General features: G+C 41.7%; 2 protein-coding genes across 4 annotated transcripts in view; one reads left to right on the top strand and one right to left on the bottom strand.

Annotated features, from left to right (window-relative positions):
• The first annotated feature begins 514 nt into the window (after positions 1 to 514).
• On the top strand, positions 515 to 17,462 carry LOC106889600 (lamin-L(III)-like). 3 transcript variants are annotated; one of them, XR_001412372.1, is made up of 13 exons: positions 515 to 920; positions 5,425 to 5,581; positions 5,984 to 6,109; positions 6,992 to 7,162; positions 8,497 to 8,622; positions 8,747 to 8,967; positions 9,673 to 9,907; positions 10,847 to 10,954; positions 11,826 to 11,942; positions 12,039 to 12,146; positions 12,280 to 12,350; positions 14,659 to 15,044; positions 17,126 to 17,462. XR_001412372.1 is itself a non-coding variant. In XM_014944779.1 (12 exons), the coding sequence occupies exons 1-11, from the start codon at positions 553 to 555 to the stop codon at positions 12,319 to 12,321; spliced, it is 1,779 nt and encodes a 592-aa protein (XP_014800265.1). In that variant the 5' UTR covers positions 515 to 552; the 3' UTR covers positions 12,322 to 12,350; positions 14,659 to 16,251. The 3 variants fall into 3 exon arrangements, 1 of the variants encoding a protein (XP_014800265.1); XR_001412373.1 differs by lacking the exon at positions 17,126 to 17,462 and adding an exon at positions 14,010 to 14,041 and having other exon boundaries at positions 14,659 to 16,251; XM_014944779.1 differs by lacking the exon at positions 17,126 to 17,462 and having other exon boundaries at positions 14,659 to 16,251.
• An 842-nt stretch (positions 17,463 to 18,304) lies between these two features.
• SH3GL3 (SH3-domain GRB2-like 3) overlaps positions 18,305 to 20,583 on the bottom strand; it is a 57,213-nt gene continuing 54,934 nt past the window's right edge. The window contains exon 9 of the mRNA XM_014944786.1: positions 18,305 to 19,101. Coding sequence (XP_014800272.1) covers positions 18,896 to 19,101 — 206 coding nt within the window. The 3' untranslated portion in view covers positions 18,305 to 18,895. The remainder of the gene's footprint in view (positions 19,102 to 20,583) is intronic.

The raw sequence follows: 20,583 nt of genomic DNA, 5'->3' as shown, positions 1-20,583 counted from the left end.
GTTTATTTTCATCAGCTGAACAAACTGAAAAACAAAAACACCAGGCAGAACGGGCAGAGCACTGACACGGCAGAATGCTGGGTTGTGAGCATCACTGCAGCTGTCACGCATCTTCCTAAATGCGGGATTATTTTTTTTTTCCATCCCGACCCCTTGCACCGGTTTGTGAAAACGCCGGGCTGCTGCAGGCTGTTCCTGACAGCTCCTTCCCCGCCTTCTCCGGGCAGCACCATCGGACTGATGAGATGCGGCAAGGCATGTGCAAAAAGTAAAGCAAAAAACCCAAACCGACCTGATGAGATGCGGCAAGGCATGTGCAAAAAATAGAGAAAAAAAACCCAAACCGATCACAAAACCAAACAGCAGAGGTGTATGTTGTACGCGGGGAGGCCGTGGGGGAGCACCCCTAGCCCTTTAAGCTGCCCACCCTCCCCGGCAGGCCGCGGCGGCAGCTGCCGGCTATTTATACGCGGGCGGCGGCGGGCGCTGAGTGTCTTGCGCGGGGCGGTCCCGGTAGCGGCGGCGGGGCCTGGGCCTGGACCGGTGGCTGCCATGGCCACGGCTCTCTCCTCCACGCCGATGAGCGGGAACCGCTCCATCAGCCGCGTCGCCGCCGCCTCGCCGCTGAGCCCGATGCGGCTGAGCCGGCTGCAGGAGAAGGAGGAGCTGCAGCAGCTCAACGACCGCCTGGCCGCCTACATCGAGCGGGTGCGGGCGCTGGAGGCCGACAACTCGGTGCTGCACCAGCGGCTGGCCGAGCAGGAGGCGGGCAGCGACCGGGAGCTGGAAAACCTACGGGTCCACTACCAGGAGGAGCTGGCCGATGCCCGCCGGGCGCTGGACGATATCGCCATCGAGCGGGCCACGCTGCAGGTGGAGCTGGGCAAGATCGGCGAGGAGCACCGGCAGCTGCACAGCAGGTCGGTGGCCTGGCCCTCCCGCCGCTCCTGCCCGGCCCCCAGCGGCCCTCCCTGCAGGGGACAGCCCCGGGGGTGCCGCCGCCTCTTCGGGGCTCTTGCGGGGTGAAGGGAAGGGGATACGGCTCGCCAGTGTTGGGGAGGGAGAGCTCAGGTCATGGCAATGCCCCAAAGGTATGGTGGCCCTGCGAGGTTGGGGTGTCTTGGGCTAGGAGAAAGCCTGGTGTCCGATTTGGAGTTGTGCTGTAGGGACACTGCTGTGAGTGCTGCTGGGCTGCTTCAGGACCTCTCTGTGATGAGCAAGGGGCCTGCCCCAGAACTCGAGGTGCTGGGTGGCTTGATGGGGGATAGTACGGTATGAAGGCATTGCTGGCTGGCTTTAGCACCACGCCTCTGTTTATAAACACTGAAGAAGCTGCTGTGCTGGAAAGCATCTAGAAAGCTATGGGGGTAGGAGAAGGAGTCTCTGTGTGGAGTCAGCTCACATCTCTTTGGGGCTTTTTTAGCCCTGACATTGCCTAGAGGGGAATAACCAGAGAAGGTGGTCCTGTGAGTGGTGCAGCTTACCTGGTCTGGGCTGGTATGGCACGGAAATTGACATAGTGGTTTGTAGGTCTTGATTTATGTGCAGGGATGAACTGCCGGCTGTTACAGGCTTGACTTTATTGCCAGGTGTGTATCCTGAGCCTGGTATGGTCTTGTCTCACCAAGTCTGGAACAAAGGGGTGGCCCAATGTAAGTGTAATCAAGTTCTCCTGAAGGAGGGAAGAAGGTGTGTAGTGAAGGGGAAGGAACAAGTGTCCAATCCCAGCAAGCTTCCTTATGGATGTATACAGAGTGCTAGCATTGCTAGTTACTTTAATGCCCCATTGTACAGCTATGTTAATCACAGACTTGCAATAATTTGGGTGTCCACAAGCCTTCTAAATCTTGTATTATAGCACCTTTGGGCACCAGTTTTTTCTTTTAACACTTATATGGAGCAAGCACTGCCTCCCCATAGGCTCAGTAGGACTGAATAGCTGTTCTACTTGGGAGGAAGACATGGTTTTACTCTAAGCTTCTGGTTTCAGCTGCTTAGTTCTTGGGCTTGTCTCATTCATGCTGGGTTTTGGCTCATAGATCTGTTTCATAAATCTAACCAGCCACTTGAGTGGACAGTGAGGAGAGGGATAATGCCAGTTGTAAAACTTTTCTGCTCCTCTTTGTGTTTGTGTAACTCTGTGGCTTTGTTTATAAAGCTTTAGGTTTGGCAGGTATACAGTCCTCTGGACTGTTTTGATTTTTTTTTTTCCTTTAAAGTAACTAGATCTTAGAAGTCGTTAACTTTACAGCCCATGGGAAATGATACATAGTACATGCTGCTTTCTGAAAGGACTAGACTGAAGTCCTAGTATTAATGAGTGTTTTGTATCTGGGCTGTCTAACTGCAAATGTCTCAGATGACTTGGAACACACTACTTTGAGGGTATCGTGCCCTTTATATATACACCCTTTAAATAACCTGGAACTCTTATAGGATGGAATGTCACCAGATAACTTCCACACAGCATTAACCATTGGCTCTTGTTAATCGCTGGTGAAGAGACTTAAAGCTTCAGCTGCAATGAAGTCTGCTTGCATTTCAGCTTTTTTCTTACTATTTAAACAGTGGTAACTGGAAGTAGGCCAAAGACATTTTGGGAGGAGTTGTGGATAAGCATATCAGTTGGTTGAATTTGGAGCCTGAGGAAGGTCAAAACAACTACAGTAGCACAGCAGAGAAAGACAAGACCGGTTTCTTTCTGCACCAGTGAGTATAGATGTGCTTTTTGCTACTGAACCTGAAATAAGTGGTGTAGCAAGCTGAAGCTGTAAGAATGAATTCTGCAAGTGCTGTTAACATCCTCTAGTCTTGACAAACTGGAGTCTGTTTCAAACATACTGAACTCTTTTGACAAAATTATTTAAATTCTCAAGGTCAAGCATATGTGGCACCCTGATTTACAAGGAATGTGACTGGCAGTGCCTCAAAGTTATTGCTTGCAATTGATAGTAAGCTGTGCTTAATTCTGGAATGGTTGGTATATGGAATATTGTAGAGTACTGTAACTGGCACTGCTTGCTGCAAAATAATGTGGTGTTCTGAACCCCAAACTTGGTTTAAAAGGGCAGTAAATGCTCTTGTCAAGGACTTGTTAAATTGCTGTTCTTAAAGATTAAATTACTTGCTTCAGGGTTCTCTGAAAATAATATTTGTCAGGAAAGAATATAGGAAACCTGAAGCTGGCTGTAGAGGCCTGCATCAGGAAAGTGGGCCATCAAACAACAGAGTTAAAGCACAGATACCAATGGAATTTCAGGCTTGCACACACTTCGGCAGAATGAAGTTTATATTGTAGGATGAAACTGTCAATATTATCATTAAGTAGTGTTATTGACGTACTTGTTAATATCGTAACTAATACTCACAGTAAGTGGTAGCAGAGATCCCAGAAGGAAGGTGGCTAATTAATACCTAGAAAAGAAAACACCTGTTAATACTTTAGAAAAAACCACACCTTTTAAAAAAAAATACAACACTATCTTGTTTTTCATTGTTACTCCAGTAAAGTTACTTTTTTCCTGGAGTCTCAGCTGAGTAAAGAATAGATAACCTCTGCTGGCAAAACATTTGGTTTCGCATTGTGTTTGTGACGTATGAGATGCAGTCAACAAATGTCTCTGAAGAGCAGGGCGAGAAAAAGCCTTGAGCAAGAATCTGATGTAGGCACATGCCGTAGGCCTCTACTGGAACCAACCATACCTGTATCCCTTCCAGCAGATGTTTGTGTAACCCTTTTTTTAAAATTCCAGATGATGGAGATTCCAGAATGTCCCCCTCCAGGCAATGTGCTTCAGTGTTGAACTACTGTTAGTTTCCTCTGCCTAACATCTAAGGCAAATATTTCTCCCTGCAATTTAAGCCTGCAACTTCCTGTCTTTTCCACAACAGACATGGAAAACAGATTCCCTTCCTCTATGCAGCACTTTCATGTATGTAAAGACTGTTATGTCTCCTGTCACTTTTCTCTTCTCTAGACTAAACAACCCTTACTTTTTTCTAATCTTTCCTTGAAGTCCAAGCTTTCTAGAGGTGATCACTCCTGCAGAATGGCTTTGGATTCTCTCCAACTGGCCTGCTCAGTTATCAACTGGAAAACTCATTGTATGAATTATCAGAACTTAGCCACTTGGCAGAACAGATTTTGCTAAAATAAACTGAACACTTTACTCTTTGCAATCTCAAATCTGAGTTTTGAGCAGGAAGTCAGACTCTGGATAGTGGTCAGGCAAAGGATTTTAGAAGTTAGAGCAGTTGGGGGAAATCATTGTCCCTTTCTCTGACGGGAACTCACTGGGGGCCCAGCACTTCTCTACTGTGGTGCCAAGTAAAACCAGCAACTTAAACAACCACGTTGGCCATCCAGGTGGTACCTGAGGGCTCTGTACCTGGGTATTTGTGTAAGGAAACGGCCATCTTCTGAAAGCAGAGCTGCTCTTGCCCTGTAACTCTGCCACGGTGTGAAGGAGGGAAGAGTGTGTGACCCTTCCTGAGGGAGAAGAGTCCCTTGCCAGGGAGCTGTGAGGGAAGGGTGGCTGCTGTGGGGCTCACAGCCCTGTGGCGGGAGCTGAGGGGCTGTAGCAGGCAAAGCCTCAGCTGGGGCTGTGGGGGCTGACAGGGGCTGCTGGCCAGGGCTGGGCCAGTGGCCTCCTGGGGGCAAATCTCCTGGGCTGTGGGCGAGAAGATCCTGGGGGGCTGTGGGGGAGGAGGAATTGCCCACCCACCCAGTCCCCCCCTCCCCTGCTGCCAGAGCTGTGTTCTGCCTCCATGAGCAGAGAAGGGGGTGCTTTGCCCCCATGTGTGCTCAGCACTGATGGCTGCCCTGCCTGAAGAAAGCAGGCCCTGAGCTCCTCACACCCCACCTGGCTGCCTATAGGTGCTGCAGGGCCTTCCCCAGCAGGCAGGTGGCCTCCATGGAGGCTTCCTTCTGGTGAGAGGGCTGTGTGGGGCTATGGGGCCTCAGCAATGCATTTTAATGGCCAGTAGACACTTTGCCAGGAAAGCTGGTGGCAGTCTGCTGCTGAAAGGAGGTGTCTGTCTGAGCAGCTTGTTCAGTGGTGGCAGGTCACTGTGGTCTGGTGAACTTTGGCTTTGAGTGTGATGAGTCCCTCCCCATGGAAATGGTGGCCTGTGCCATCCCTCCCCTCTCCGGGTGGTAATGCCGCGGAAAATAGCTGGCTTCTGTGTAGGATTCACACAAAACAAACTGGAAACTGGGTCAAATCTTTCTGGTTAAACAAATGACACTTGTCTGAGGGGCGTGTCTGGTTTGTTTCTTAGCGCCTGCCCTGTGCTCTCTCAAGTGTTAACCAACCTTTCTTCTGTTTCAGTTCTGCCACAGATCCCTGTGAAGGTAAACACATTATAAACAAACTTTTTCACTCGCCAGCCTCAACTTATGAGTGTAAAACTTTTCACTTGCAGGAATTCAAAAAAAGAAGCCGATTTAAATGTGGCACAGGCTCGTGTGAGAGACCTTGACGCTCAGCTGAATGCGAAGGAAGCTGATTTAGCAACAGCTTTGAATACAAACCGAACTTTGGAGAATGACCTTCGTGAATTAAAGGATCAAGTAGTCACAGTAAGACTTGTTCCTGGAATGTCAGCTGTACTTTCACTCCTGAGGCTTTTGCTTGTTTTTCCTCAACTAGTTATTGAGACTTAAGCTGGGAAAGACTGTTATCTATGGCAATGACAGGTGGACAAAGATTTCTGCAATCTTACAGAAAGTAAATGCTACTGATAATCTGTTAAAATTTTCACCTGTTGTAGGTACCTTTAATTCTATTTTATTGCTACAGTATGTAATGTTTCTTCCTCTTGCCAATATGCTCGACCCCACTGAAATAAGAACAGATTAATCAACTTAAGCAGTGTGTTTTGATTGCTGCGGGTATGAAGTTAAATGACCTGTAATATGTTGACTGTCTTAGTTTGGAAAAATTGCCTCTTAATTTTGATTACCCTGATCTGTCTCTTCTAGCTGCAGCTGTCACTGAAGGATACCAAAGAGCATCTCCACAGTGAAATGTTGAGGAGGGTGGAACTGGAAAATCATATGAAAACTTTGCAGGAACAACTGATGTTCCAGAAGCGCCTTCATGAAGATGTATGTTTTAGCTTATTACAAATATTCTTTTAAGTGTCCATGATCCCTGGATGCACTTAAAAGCAAAGTTAAGATGTGCTTTATCCTTATAAAGGTAACTTGCTGAGTCAACCTATCACAGTCCACCAGCCAATAAAATCCATCTAACTAGGAAAAAGTACACAACCTCATGTTCACTGGCATAGTACCGATGGGTATCTGGTATATGAGAGAGTTTTCTTAAACTGCACTTCTGAATCCCACTCCAATCCCAATATGCTACTTTGTGTAACTGAAAGAGCATATATTACAATTAAAGCTAAATAATTCCACATGCTTGCTGGAAGCCTAAAATAATTGAAGAAGTTAAATCTCCTTTAATAAGCAACTTATGTTCCCTACTACTTTAATGCTTATTGGAAGTGTGTGGTAGCCTTTGTGTGAGAAGTTAGTACGTGGAACTAGAAAAGATGTGAATGTAAACCAACTTCCTCCTGACTGGAAGGAAATCAAATAGTGTGTGGTTTAAGTGACAGAGAATTCCAATTTCTCAACCAACTACTATTACTTTTTGAATAAAACAAGAGTAGGTAAAGTAACAGTGCTTAAAGAAACTGGAGTGTATATGCATTTGTCCTAAGTAAAGAAAAGCAGAGAAATTAATCTAGTTCAAAGAATTATTCTTAAAATGAAATTCAAACTACTGTGTTTATTAGTTTAAGCAATGTTGGTAGTGAGGAAGCAAAATAGCCCCGCACAAGGTGGAAGTATGTGATCTAATGGATGAATCTAAAATCTGAATAAAGAATAATTACAATGCACTTAATAAATCTGCTTCAATATTGAATAACTCAAATGAAACTGTCTTGGCTTTCTTATTCTCTGAGGATTTTCTTCTCCCAGGAGCTCAAGGAGTCAAAAAGAGTCCATGAGAGCAGGATAGCAGAAATAGAATCTGGTCGTCAGAGAGAATTTGAAAGTAAGCTCTTGGATGCTCTGCAGGGGCTCAGAAAACAACATGAAGAACAAATTCAAGGATACAAAGAGGAGCTGGAGCGAACATTCAATGCAAAAGTGAGTCTGTAAAAGATGCTAATAAAGCTTAAGTTCTCTGCATATTGATTAAAGTCATGCTAGCATAAAGAGCTGACTGATGGAGTCCTTGCATTCAGTGCACTGCTTCTTGGCATAAGTTATGAAATTCTGAAGTAGTGTCAAATGTTAAAATAGAACTTCTACAAACACTTGGTCCCAAACAAAACTGATTCAAGCATCATACTGTCCCTTAGGGGAGCAATTAGGAATGACTAATGTAAATAAGCTGATTATAATTCAGACTTCTGACAGATCTGAGAGCCAGTCTGACAAATTCAGGACTAAGGTGTGCTATGTTTGTATTAAGCAATTTTGGTATTATTGATTAAAACTTAATCTACTGATAATAGTTTTACTAAAATGCATGAAATAAGGTATTCTTACAGTTCTACAAGTGCACTTTTAAATGCATGAGTGCAAATGCCCTTTCCAGTTGCTAGTACTGGTTAAGGGGGAGAGGGTGGCTATGGAAGTAGCTTCATAGTTTGTCTTCCTGAACTGGCTTGTCACCTCTTTCCCAGCATTAGCCACATATGCAGGAAAAAGTAATACATCAGGCTTATACTCTTGGTAGGCAAGATCTGAGGGGTTTCTGGGTTGGTTGCAGTGTACAGTATTGGTATCTTAAGCCGTGTTTAATACTCAGTGCAGAATCACATGATCTGCTACTCTTTTCAACAAGCACATGTGTTCATTTCTTCTGGTTCTTCTGGCTTTCTCTGTACTCCCAATTTATATGCCAAGTTAGTGAATTCCTTTGGATGCTTCTGTCCAGGTTTCCACTGGAAATCCTGTGAGCCTCTTGTAGCATGGCTCTACTTCATATTTTTATCCTTTCTTGGACATCTCAAGATTGAGTTGCTCTAGAAATAGCTCAGTGCTGCTTATAGTGATGCAGGAACTGTTTAGTAGTAAAACTTCTGGGGAAGAGCGATACTTTGATAAGCACACCTAATACCCTGTAGCCCTGTGCTTTCAAAAGCAGCTTCTAAACATATTCTCTATTGTTCTTCTGCAGAATCCATTTACTTCATATCTATACAAAAACTTCATGCATCTGTAACTGAAATATCCTAATCCAGGAATTTTCACTACCTGATTACTGCTGACTTTTTCTGACATGAATGTCAAACTTATGTAAACCTCCCTGAAAAGCAATGAAAAACTTTCTGACCTGGACTTTACTTAAATGTGTAGATACCAATAAAATATAACTATTTCCAGATGTAACAGCTGGAAATCACTTGATTTTCCTTCCTTATTTAAAATACATGGTCATAAGCAACTTGTTACTAACAGCGCCTTATCCATAGGTGCAGAATGCCCAGCTATCTGCAGCAAAACATAGTGATGTTGCCAATGCTGCTCGGGAGGAGCTGAGGGAAACAAAGCTGCGAGCTGATGCTCTGACATCTCAAGTTAGTCAATATCAAAACCAGGTACTATTTTTATTTATATATCCTCAGAATTATTTTAATTTAGATACCCGATTCAAAATACTGGCCTCTCCTCCTGAGTCTTCAGTTAACAGTTTAACTGATTTTTCCCCTTCCTTAATTTTAGACTGTTGCTTTGGAGAACAGAATAAAGGAGCTACAGGGGATGCTTGATCATGATCGTGATCTCCATCGAAGGCGTATGGCTGAAAAAGAGAAAGAAATGGCACAAGTCCAGCAGCAGGCACAGGAACAGTTGGAAGAATATGAGCATCTCTTAGATGTGAAACTAGCTCTAGATCTGGAAATAAATGCTTACAGAAAGATGCTGGAAGGAGAGGAACAGAGGTAGGCTATAACAAGATCCTCATATGAGGGCTTGCTTCATCAAAGATATCTACGCTAATTAACTGTATATTCTTCAGAATGTGGTGGAGGCAAGAAATAAATATTAAGTATGTGATTAGTGCTGTAATTTAGTTCTTGAAGCATAATCTTGTAGATGGTATTTGTATCCCATATCCACCACATGGTGTAGTAAGATGAAATAACTTGATAAACCCAACTGATAAAGTTCAAAGGTCCACTAGACATCACTCCCTAGAATCAAACTGTCTCAAAGCTCTGTGCTACATCCTAGAGATTTATCAAAGACAGCGCTCAAGTTTCATGAATGAAACTGGGAAATTGTATCAACTCCCAGCTATTCAGATAATGCCTGGTAAGAACATGGACTCAATACATGCTGAGAGGGGTCAAAAATGTAAACTATTCTGCTAAAGATTGCGTCTGCAGAGACTGTAAAGGAATACTTACTGCAGTTGGGAATCTCCTCTTATCGACATAAGCTTGCTCTGAACTCTAGGACTGGGGCTGTCTTCCAAGCTTAACAAGCTACTTAGCTACCCTTGCCAGTAAAAATAAAATCATATATTCAAGACTTCATGGAAAGCTTGGATATAAGAAGCTGTTAGGCTTGGCTATGGTGGGAGGATAGGAGTGACAAATAAGCAGATCAGATATTCAAGTGAATGTTATCTGACTCCCTTCTAGGCTAAAGCTGTCACCCAGTCCATCCTCACGCAGCACTGCAACTCAAGCAACGCAAGCAACAAGTCAAGGGCGACGGTTCCTGCATGGGAAGAAGAGGAAAATGAAAGAAGCCAGAAAGAGAGGTCACAGTGCTGGATTTAAGACTGTTCAGCATGCTTCGTCTTCTGGACATATATCTATTGAAGAAATTGATGCAGATGGGAAATTTGTCAGGCTTAAAAACAACTCTGATGAGGTACTTCTATTCATGCAACTCTGCATGGCCTTATTGCTAACTACAACTGCTCAACTTTTTGTGAACTGACTTGTAGCTTAGTGAGAGATGATAACAGGAAAGAATTGAGGAGACAAGACTCCTGCCAAACTAAATACAAAGTGGGCACTTCCCAGCTAACCCAGCTGCTGTCAAGAGAAGACTAGAGGCTTCTTTTATTTTATTTTTTTTTAATACGGCAGGGGTTTTGTTCACAGGGATGTCTGGGAGGTGCTTTTGTGGGGAGGTGCACTGGGTTCTATGATGCAGAAATCTAACACCTTCAGTTGTTTCTCATCAAGTTCAGGCTAGCACTATCAGAAGTACTACTTATTCTTGAACTAAATAAGGTGCTTAGTAAATTGGATAATGACAGCTTCTTATTACTTAGAAAAGCTTAAAACAGCTAAAAGGGTGCATAGAGCTGACAGTATCTAATCCGTGTAGAGGGTTTATCCATCGAATTAGATAATTCTTTGACTAGTCTTCAAATCCAGAATTATTAGAACTTAATCTTCCAAGCTCCAAAACTTTTGGTTGGTAATTTAACCACTTCAGCTGGAGATACCTTAAAGCTTCACAGACCACTATGCATGTGTTATATACATGGGTCAAACTGGTAAATGGGCATGACCAACTTCATTTATCAGAATCTCCCTGGTGAAGAGGGATTGTGATGCTCTTTAACAGAAGGCAAGAACAAATGTGCCTAATCTTGTGGGACTAAGATTAATCCTAAGGAAGTACTGGGAGAAATGACAGGGAGGCTTTAATGGAAACTTGAAGGCTTCCTCAAAATTGCTCAGATTCTTATATGCTACAGGAGTGGAATTAAAACTGACCTGTGAGTCTAGAAAGAACCTTGCACCTGTAAGATATGGTGTTCACCTATAATGCTGAGAGAAATTTCTTGTCTTGCAGGATCAATCACTACATGGATGGGTGTTAAGAAGACATCTTGGAAGTGTGCCAGATGTAACATACAAGTTTCCTTCACTGTTCATTCTTCAGGCAGGCGAAGTAGTTACAGTAGGTAGTGGCTTTGTAAAATTTTAAAAAGCTTTGTAAAATTTACTCAGAGCTGTTCTTGTTATGTTAAATGGCAATAGAGATTCGTGTTATAAGAAAAAATAAATTGTTACTGCAAGTGCCTAAAAAGAAAAATCCTTATTTTATGTGGAGAGGCAGATGGGGGAAAAAGTCCTTGCAACAACTTGCCTTGAAATGCCAATTAAATTTTCTTTAAAGCTAGATCCTGGATTGAACTTGGATTGTCCCAGATTGGAATGTGCTGTTATTATGAATGGGATCAATATATTCAAGTTTATTCTTAGGGTTCCTCATACCCCTGTCATTTCATTCAAGTTGTGCAAAGACTCTCACTGTTGCTAAAAGTTTTGGTCCACTGCAGTTCAGTAACGCTGAGCTCATGGTTTATGGTATTAAGCTAAATAATAGCTCTAAAATTATACTTTAAGTAGTTCTAGATAATGATCAAAGAGCCTAATTCTATGCTCAGCACTTCAAACTCTGTACAAGCTTGCTCAAGAGATCTGTGAGTGACCTCAGGCTAGAGGCTATCTTGTATACACAAACTGATGCCATGAGTATGTCTGTAACCATGGCTTGGCTCTGTGACTCAAATGGTATGTGTTTCCAGACAAGGCTACCTCTGTATCAGGTAGAAGCCATTAACAGCCTTTTCTGCACTGTTTTAAGTCTCCAGTTAAAAAAAAACAAACCTACACCATTCTTGGTAGTCCTGCAAAGAACTAACCTGCCAGGGATCACGGTTTCTGTTACCAAACATCTTTGGTATTGGAGAGTTGTATATGTTAGACTGAATCCTAATCTAACTACCAGTAAGATTTTTCAAAAGCTACCTCTAAATGTGTTGCAGATCTGGGGTGCAGCTGCTGGTGTGAGCCCAGGTCCTAGTGATCTGGTCTGGAAGTCTCAGAAGTCCTGGGGAAGTGGGGATAATATTGATGTTACACTTATCACAGATGATGGTGAGGTAAGTGAGAGAAAAAAGAGCTTTTACTGTCCTAATACTAAACTTGTTTGTACTTGATTCTTGAGGGTTCTTAGTGGCAATTCAATTGTATTCTAGGAACTTGCAGAGAGGAAGATAATGCATATACCCAGAGGAGAAGAAAGTGGTGAGCAAGATGATGATTATGAAGAAGTAACTGGAAGTGAAATGGAGTTTCCATCTCAGGTAAGTTGCCTGAAGTTCAAACACATGCTATCAACAGAACCATTTGCTGGCCACTTCTTTCCATTAGTGTATGAAAATACTTCCCCAAGTACTATCTATACTCTACAACTCTTTATATTTTTCTTGATGTCAGACTAAAAGAAGAAGAAAAAAGAAATGTTGTTTGGTTTCATGATATTGGTTCCTGTGAGTCTCCTTAAGCAGGTGAGATGGTGAGAATAAAGCTTGTCATCTCCTAGAAAACTTGCTTCACTAATAGTGCTGCAGTCTCACGTCTTACGTAGGATGTAGCTTGCATGGCTTTGCATCAGAAGTGGAATTGATGCTTTGCTTATTCCCTGGCTGAATATGATCAAATGGTAGCATTAATTGTTTGGTCTCTTATTACTGACACACTGAAAAATACTAGCTTTAATGTCTGCTCCATCTAAACATCTGACTATGAATGAAATTAATTACCTCAAGAGCAGCACACAAACACTAACCAGAAATACCTTATTTCTGTGAGATGAAGTGATGTATCTGACACTCCAAACAGTGTCCCTGAATTGCTCTTAAGATAACTTAAGTTCACACAGAAGAAATCGAATATTTCCATTCAGAAGTATTAAAAGGCTGAAATCAAAGTTCTTAGTGTATTGATTGCCTGTCTTTCAAATTCAAGCATAAGTTTGAGACCCTTTTATGCCAGCTCATTTCCAAGAACTTTCTCGTTTTGCTGTGCAAAGTATCTCAGCCTTGCTTCAGTCATAAATACTCTATTCAATACTATCCAAGTGGAACTTGAGTATAGAATGGAGGTCATGCTAATGGAATTAACACAGTCAAATAGAATAAGCATGTTTTGCCTTCAACATACTTATAAACCTTTGGCTACAATAGGCATATTTAATGCTCTGTGGAAGACTCTCTAGCCCCTCCAAATGGCTTTTGGCTGACCATATGATGAGTCTGGACATCTACATATTGGATGCTCCTAGTGAATTTACATATACTAGTAGTCAGGTATCTTTATCTGCTGAAGTAATCTAAACCAGAACTATTACAAATGCTTTAAAGTGGTCATAAATGGACAGTTATGGACTGTACTGAACCCTTGAGTTGGTTTATTTCTTGACTTGAAATAGCACCAAGTCTCCTTTGCTAGTACAAACACCATGGCCCTAAGCACAAGGGGACACCTCGCTAAAAACTCATTCTCTCTGTCCTCCTGCTGACTCAGCATTTGAGCTACCACAACTCTTGCTAAAACTCATCCTACACAGTTACAAGGAGTACTTGCATCTTGCTGCTCCAGGTCTTAAAGCCACCACCACTTCCCTATTTTTAGAAGATACCTGCCTGAAAACTGAAAAGTACCTTAGCATTTACTTTCTGAAAAAAACTGTACCTAAGAACAGGCAGCTACTGCCTGTTGCTTGGTTCTTTCCTTGTCCTTCTCTCACACAGAAAATCTGGGCAAGTATCTATTACTGTCATACCATCTGGCTTAATGGCTGTTTATCAAAGTCTCCTGACTTAAAAGCACATTCTTGTAATATTTTCAGTCTCTCACTGAAGGAGAGTGAGACCCAGTTAAATAGGCAATTGAGGAAGGCTCTATAATGCTATTTTGGCCTTTGGGCCACAATGGTTGAAGTAACACTAGTGGAAGCCTTAGGCTCATAAAGAGACTTAATGATACAATGTGCTCTTCATGTTTGGAGTAGGGCCTCTCCTCAAGGTTTGGATTTGATTTTTTGTGGTTTTGGTTTTTTTTTAAAGGCTCTTTATTTGAATCAACTAATAATAAGGCTTGTTTGGTAATCAGTGATGGAAAGCAAAAGTAACATTTTTCCTTACATGTCTAATCTGTTTTATCAGCAACTTTACAATACACTTGTGTGCCACTTATGGTAAGAACCAATACTAATACTCCCACTCAAATGTTAAATGTCATTCCTGTCTGCTGAGTTCCTATCAAACTTTTGCGATTAGTACCTCTGTGCTTCTGCTGCGTTGGTAGCATTGAAATATTGGCAGCTTAGTAAAAAACAGTTCACTTCTTGCATGCAGTAAAATGATGTGAAGAAAGCATGTTGTGCTTTAAAGGAATGCAGGGTTAGCATGGCTCTTGATTTTCTTCTTATCCTAACTAGCATAGCATGAATCTGCATGCCAGTTATGTTTTGATGCCAGTCTGCATGCCAGTGACCTTCTGATGCTTCAGAACTGGGGTACTGATAGCTAGCTCAACAGCTTTTCATTAAGGAAGGCACAGGCTCATGTATTGCATGAGCTGAAATTCTTAAAAGCTTGTTTTCTCCCCCTGGTCCCCCACACTGTCTAGTTACAGTTACAGTTAAGGTACTACCTCTCTTGAAAACCTGCTTTGCTTTATTAGAAAAGTACTTAAATCTACAAAACACTAAAAGCCCCACACAGCTATATGAGGATCAAGTAGGTAACCAGCAATAAATACTGTTTGTACACATGCTAATTAGCCTAATGTCTTGATGTTTTATTTCTGCAGCAAAATGGGGATGCTAGCTGTTATATCATGTGATGTGGACAAATTGATGATCATCTGAAAACAGTTCTCAATCCCAGGTGACACAGACAACGTGTTTTGGTATCTTCTGCAATATTCACATCTCCCATCTGACCTCTTTGTAAGAAAAATTGTCCATAACATGATGGAATTTCCTACCTTCTGATACTGGACTCTATTCTTGGATTCACTGATATAAAGAGCAGTAGAATACAAGCTCCATGTGAAGTTATTTTTACTTTCACACGAGGATCTGATGTCTGTGACCTGCTGAAACAGAGGATGGTACACAGTTCACAAAGCTTCTAAACGTATGCCCTAGAAGGATGCTAAATACTCGACAGTTCTGATACGGTGTTTCTCCAAAGGTAATTTCTCTTTCAAGCCTGAGTGGGAAACTACATGGGCCAGGTCGCACCCCAGCTTGCACCTTGAGCAAGTCTGAACTCGGCTGAAGTAAAACATTAACCTGAAGAGTGCTGAGTGTCTGAAATGTTTTCTGCTCAGATCCTGATGCTGAAATATACGAAACTGGTCCAGATCACTTGCTAGAGAACTTCCTAGAATGAAACATTTTAAAATTAAAAGCCAGCTGTAAAAAATATTCCTGTCTTATTAAATGTACTGTTCCTGTATTCTAGCCAATTTCAGTACTGTATATTCCTAGATACAGGATATCCCAGCATGGCTGTGTCAAACTTAACTTGGAGAGATGTACCCTGTAAATGTGAAAAAGCATCTCATTCCAGCAGAGAAGGTACTGTAACTAGCAATATTAGTACTCTGTTTGAACGGTCCCAACAAGTCAGCTTTCTAAGGGGTTAGAAAAAAAAATACTGAAACAAAAAGCAAAACTAAAAAAACACCAACTGTAATAAAAGGTGCATCAAAAATCCCTGCTCTTAGAATCCTTATGTACTAAATCTCCCTGCAGTCTGCAGTACTGCTCTGCGTATGTCTAATGGGGCAGCTATAAGGGGGGAATACAGCCTATTGGCCAGTATGTAATTTATTGTACATTTAGTAACTCTGTAGTCCATGTAAAGCCTGACATAACCCTCAGAAACCAGGCACTCAGCCTCTGGGGCCACTGCATTCAATTATTGTTAGCCTCTTTTTACTGAAATGCTTACCTACTGGCTCTGTGGTAAAGACAGGGCCTTGATGAGCCACAAAGTACACTTCTCTTCAAGAGCAGGAGGGGAGCAGCTGAGACTGGATTTCTCTAAATGCTGAAGTTTTTTTGACTGCGTCTTGCCTTGCCGGTTCTGTGTTAAGATGCAGTTGTTAAGGTGAGGCTTTCCATATACTAGCTTAAACTTGCTTAAATTAATTTAAAAATCTAGTTTCGAGACATCAAGACTGGTGCTGGATTAATACTTAGATTTTAGCAGATCTGAATTCTTGTTGTACCTTATGGCCCACACAGTAGTAGATGCTGCTATGACCCTGCTATATTTATCTTGATTTCCAAAACTTTTTTAACTATTAAAGATATTTTCCATGTATATAAAAGCAATCTTGGAGTTTAATATTTTCAGATTAAATAATAAATTTGTTTGTTCATTGATCTTATCTGAGCGTCTCAAAAGACTTTGAAGCAATAAAACTAGGTAGTTATGGAAAAGTCCCTGCAGACTGACAAAACCTTTACAAATACTGTGCTTTCCCATTTATTACTTAGCAGTTCAGCTTTATTTGAAGAACTAAAAACTTGATTTAAAGGGAAGCTTCAGTATTTCAAATGAAACTTTTCCATAGAACATGGGAAGGATGGTATTAAGCAACAATAATGAAAGCCTTGATCTAGTGTATGTTTCTTGATAGTAAATAGCAGCGGTATAGAGTGATGTTTGGAAATACCATCAATGGTCTAGGAAACAAGAACTACTCTTATTTATCCAACTCTACAGCACACTAGATAGTTTATGAAACTAGCTCTTAGCATACAATTTTAAAAGGGGTCATATTTAAAGAACCAATTCTCTGTTGTGCAAATTGTCTTCCTGGTACTTTATCTAATCAATTGCGGTTTAGCACTCTCTTGACCTGCTTCTAGCTTACTACTTTTGCACAGCTGCTTGTGTTAGATGAGACATCTGTACTCAAGGGCAAGCTGCCTACTGCAGAGCGTATTGAGAATTCAAACATGTAACTCCTTCCTCTATGGAATTCTGGTGAGATTTAAATTGCCTCTTTTCTTGCCTGCGATGGAAAGGTATGACAGGTGAGACTTCTCTGATAAAGGGGGGAAAAGGCAAAAGAAGCTGTGAATCCCAAGCACTTAAACTTTTGAAAGTTGTCCCATACACTTAGTATTTAGAACATCACAGATACTTCAATTAAAAAGCTTTCCCTATTGCTGCTCAGTTAGTTAGGGGCTAATCTATGCTTCTTAGATGGACCATTTCTTGCACCTGTGATACACATGGAATTCTTTCCTCTCTAGGGACTGCTGTTTCTACTGGACTACAGAACCCTGAAGCTGGATTGAAGCCAGTTTGCCCATAAAGAGTTCGGCTCCCTTGTCATCCCTCTGTATTGTACAAACTGGCAAAAGATTATGTGGTGTTCTGGGGTTACTGAATTTCTTGGTCATTACAGCATCTGCAATTTGCAGAGCAGAAGATGGATAATAGAAAAACAAATTAATCCTGTCTTCATTTTGATAGTACTTTGAATCATAGAATAGTTTGGGGTGGAAGGGACCTCTAAAGGCCATCTGGTCCAACCCCCCTGCAATGAGCAGGGACATCTTCAACTAGACCAGGTTGCTCAGAGCTCCATCCAACACAACCTTGAATGTTTCCAGGGATGGGACATCTACCCCCTCTCTGGGCAACCTGGGCCATGTTTCTTCCTTACGTCTAGTCTAAATCTTCCCTCTTTTAGTTTAAAACCATTACCCCCTTGTCTTGTCACAAGAGGCCCTGCTGAAAAGTTTGTCTCCATCTTTCTTACAAGCCCCCTTGAAGTACTCAAAGTCTACAATAAGGTCTCCCTGGAGCCTTCTCTTCTCCAGGCTGAACAACCTCAACTCTCTCACCCTGTTCTCACACCAGAGGTGTTCCATCCCTCGCATCACTTTTGTGGCTTCCTCTAGACCTGCTCCAACAGGTCCATGTCTTTCCTGTGCTGTACTTAACATGCCTGAGTCTCTGTCCTTTTTTTTTTTTTTTTGGCATGTTCTTAGTTTTGTTCTCTCCCCAGCCTTCTCTTTCTCTTTGTTTCCCATCCCTTTCAAGTAAATAAAAAAGTGGAAAAAAATTGACTTTTCCTTTGTTTGCAGTAGTCACCCATGATACTCACCCATTTGTCTCAGAAGAGTTCTATACAAACCGTGTGGAGCTACAATCAGTTTGTACTTACTTCAGAGGAATTCTTCTCTTATCCTGCTGCTAGAAGAAAATTTTAACAGACATCATAAATGCTACACCATCAGTAGGAAGAGAGAAGATTATTAAGATTCCAGTGGCTGAGGTTTTATAAAACCAATACTTTGGCTTTATTCATGCATTTTTTAACATAGCATTGTTTTCTTCACTGAAAGCTGATATATTTAGCAAAAAAGTGACCTCCAGATCAAAAACAAATGCCAGAACTACAGGAATAGAAGCAGCAACCACTGTTCTTATCCCACAGAAATATTTATTCAGTTTGGTCAGTAAATTATAGGAATTTTCAATGCTGAGAACTTGTACTTAGTACAACATCATAATATTGACAACAACCACTTTGCCTTTTGTCAACATACAATGTGAAACATGGATTAACTTGCTCACAATAAATTACAGTGTGATAGATGAAAAGAGCTCAATGACATCAGTAACTTAGGAACTGGTTACAGTTAGCTTCACTTACAGTATTTTTAAAAATGGTTTTCAATAGTAAAATCATTGCAGCCAAAGATAAAAAAAAAATCCACATACAATAATAGCAAGGAAATGCATTTTTTGAGCAACAGTGAGCTACCAGTAAACACTTCATACAGTGATCTTCAAGGCACAAAGCAAAAAAACTGGGTATGGGTTTTTTTGCAGGTTGATGGACTCAGGGAAGGTAAAATTTTTTTGAATATAAAATAAATACATTTTAAAAAGACGCATACAAAAGTCAGTAAGTCAGTCAAATAGCAAGGCTTTCACAGAATGCCACACTGACAGAACATTTGTGAATCCATTTCAGTCATGAAATCATGTTCACAGCTTGAATGACACAATCACTGAGGCAAGGGAACCATCACTTCAACATAGTTAATGGGGAAGAAGCCAGACTCTCCATTTAACATCCCCTCGTACCAATTCTCATCAATCTGATTGGTCAAAGTTATGATGTCCCCTTCCTTAAACCCAAGCTCGCCTTCGTTTTCTGGCTCAAAGTCATAGAGAGCTTGGCAGCAAGGCTGATCCATGTGCATTGAAGAACCTGCCCCAGTGACAGAAAAAACACCCGTATTAATAAAGCTTCACAGCATCCCACAGCCACCAAGCATCACACAATGGGTCAAAGAACGTAGCCCTCCTGTCATGAATTTCTCCCTCAGCTCCGCAACAGCTTCTCCATTGCTTTCACCCATTAACACCTGGTCCTTCTAGACATAAAACATAACAGTAGTGATACTTAGTTTAAAGCATAATTCTATTTCTCCCTTCAGTTCAGATGCTACTCCATTCCTTCCATTCACTCCATTCTTCCCTTTGGAAAGGATGTTTGCCTCAAATGGGTAGTCTGAATAATCGCCACTGCCAAAAATCAGCGTGGTCTCTTCTGGAGTGGTGGCTGGAGGAAATGGAAGGGTAGGAGTTGAGGAAGCAGAAGAGTCAATGGAAGTGACAAGTAATCACTTAAACAGCACCACGGCACACGGCTGGTTGGGGAGAACCTACCAGGGGCTCGAGGTCCATCCTGCAAACATGGGTACAGCCCACGGGCAGTGGCCACCTGGCACGCTACACGTGCCTTGGCAGGAGCACGGCCTCCACCCTCCCCTCCCCTGAGCAGTGATGCCCTGATATCTGGGTTACTGCTCCCCGAGTCTGTGTGCTCAAACCCTTTGTGGTTCAATCCTTCATCTGAACTAAATATTCTGAGAACTTCACATCCTAAATCTGCCCTAAAGCCAAGGTCATGCTGGGAACAATGCACCTCTCAAACTATTTCACAGACCAAAACAGTTTTCCGATAGAGTATCTGGCTGCTCGTGTGACTTACGCTGTTTGCCCTGCTATGAAAATCTTCATACCAAATTACTCTTAAAATATTAATTGTACCATAAGCAAATTTAGTAGCAAGGAAAACAAGTAAACATAAAGTATAAAACAGAAATGCCATGACCAGAAGAAGTTAAACTTGTAAATGCAGCCATCTTTTTTAAAGATATTCTCATGAAGGGGTGTTAATTGGCCTGGGTTTGTAGTATTGATACACGTGTAAAATATTCACTCATTCATAGTTCTGAATAATAGCTTATTCTAATAAAAGGTAATCTAATACTCAAATTGTAAAGCTTATCTCTGTGGCCAAGGATGAGCCAGAGGTTCAACTGAAGTTCAGCCATAAGAGATTTTTAAGAACATATACAGCATATCCAAGTAAAAGTCTGGTAATTTGAAAGATATTTATAAATGAATAGGAGGAAAGATTTCACACTGCTGCCATATCAACAGCAGTAAAGCACATCATAGCACAACTCTAGAACAATCTAGAGCTTACATTAAAGCAGTTGAATCTCTTAAATACCAAGTTATTCAGGTTGTCCTATTTGCAACATTGCAAGAATTCCCAAATATCCCAGTCTTGACTCTCCCATCTATCACACACGCTAATCATGCAATCACCTTGAAGAGTAATTTTCTTCTATGTAAATCTGCACACAATTGGTAATGCAATACAAATATAATAGCTAAG

The sequence above is a fragment of the Calidris pugnax genome, unplaced genomic scaffold (genome assembly GCF_001431845.1).
Source record: "Calidris pugnax isolate Ruff unplaced genomic scaffold, ASM143184v1 scaffold70, whole genome shotgun sequence".
NCBI classification, from domain to species: Eukaryota; Metazoa; Chordata; class Aves; order Charadriiformes; family Scolopacidae; genus Calidris; species Calidris pugnax.
Note: the sequence above shows the minus strand (reverse complement) of the source record. Positions and strands in the feature narration are given on the sequence as shown.

What these genes read in the sequence shown, in the direction of transcription:
- LOC106889600 (XM_014944779.1), top strand. Translation starts at nt 553, where the DNA reads ATGGCCACGGCTCTCTCCTCCACGCCGATGAGCGGGAACCGCTCCATC. An exon ending in CACCGGCAGCTGCACAGCAG is followed by an intron (nt 921 to 5,424) that starts GTCGGTGGCCTG and finishes TTTCACTTGCAG; the next exon opens with GAATTCAAAAAAAGAAGCCG. An exon ending in TTAAAAACAACTCTGATGAG is followed by an intron (nt 9,908 to 10,846) that starts GTACTTCTATTC and finishes CTTGTCTTGCAG; the next exon opens with GATCAATCACTACATGGATG.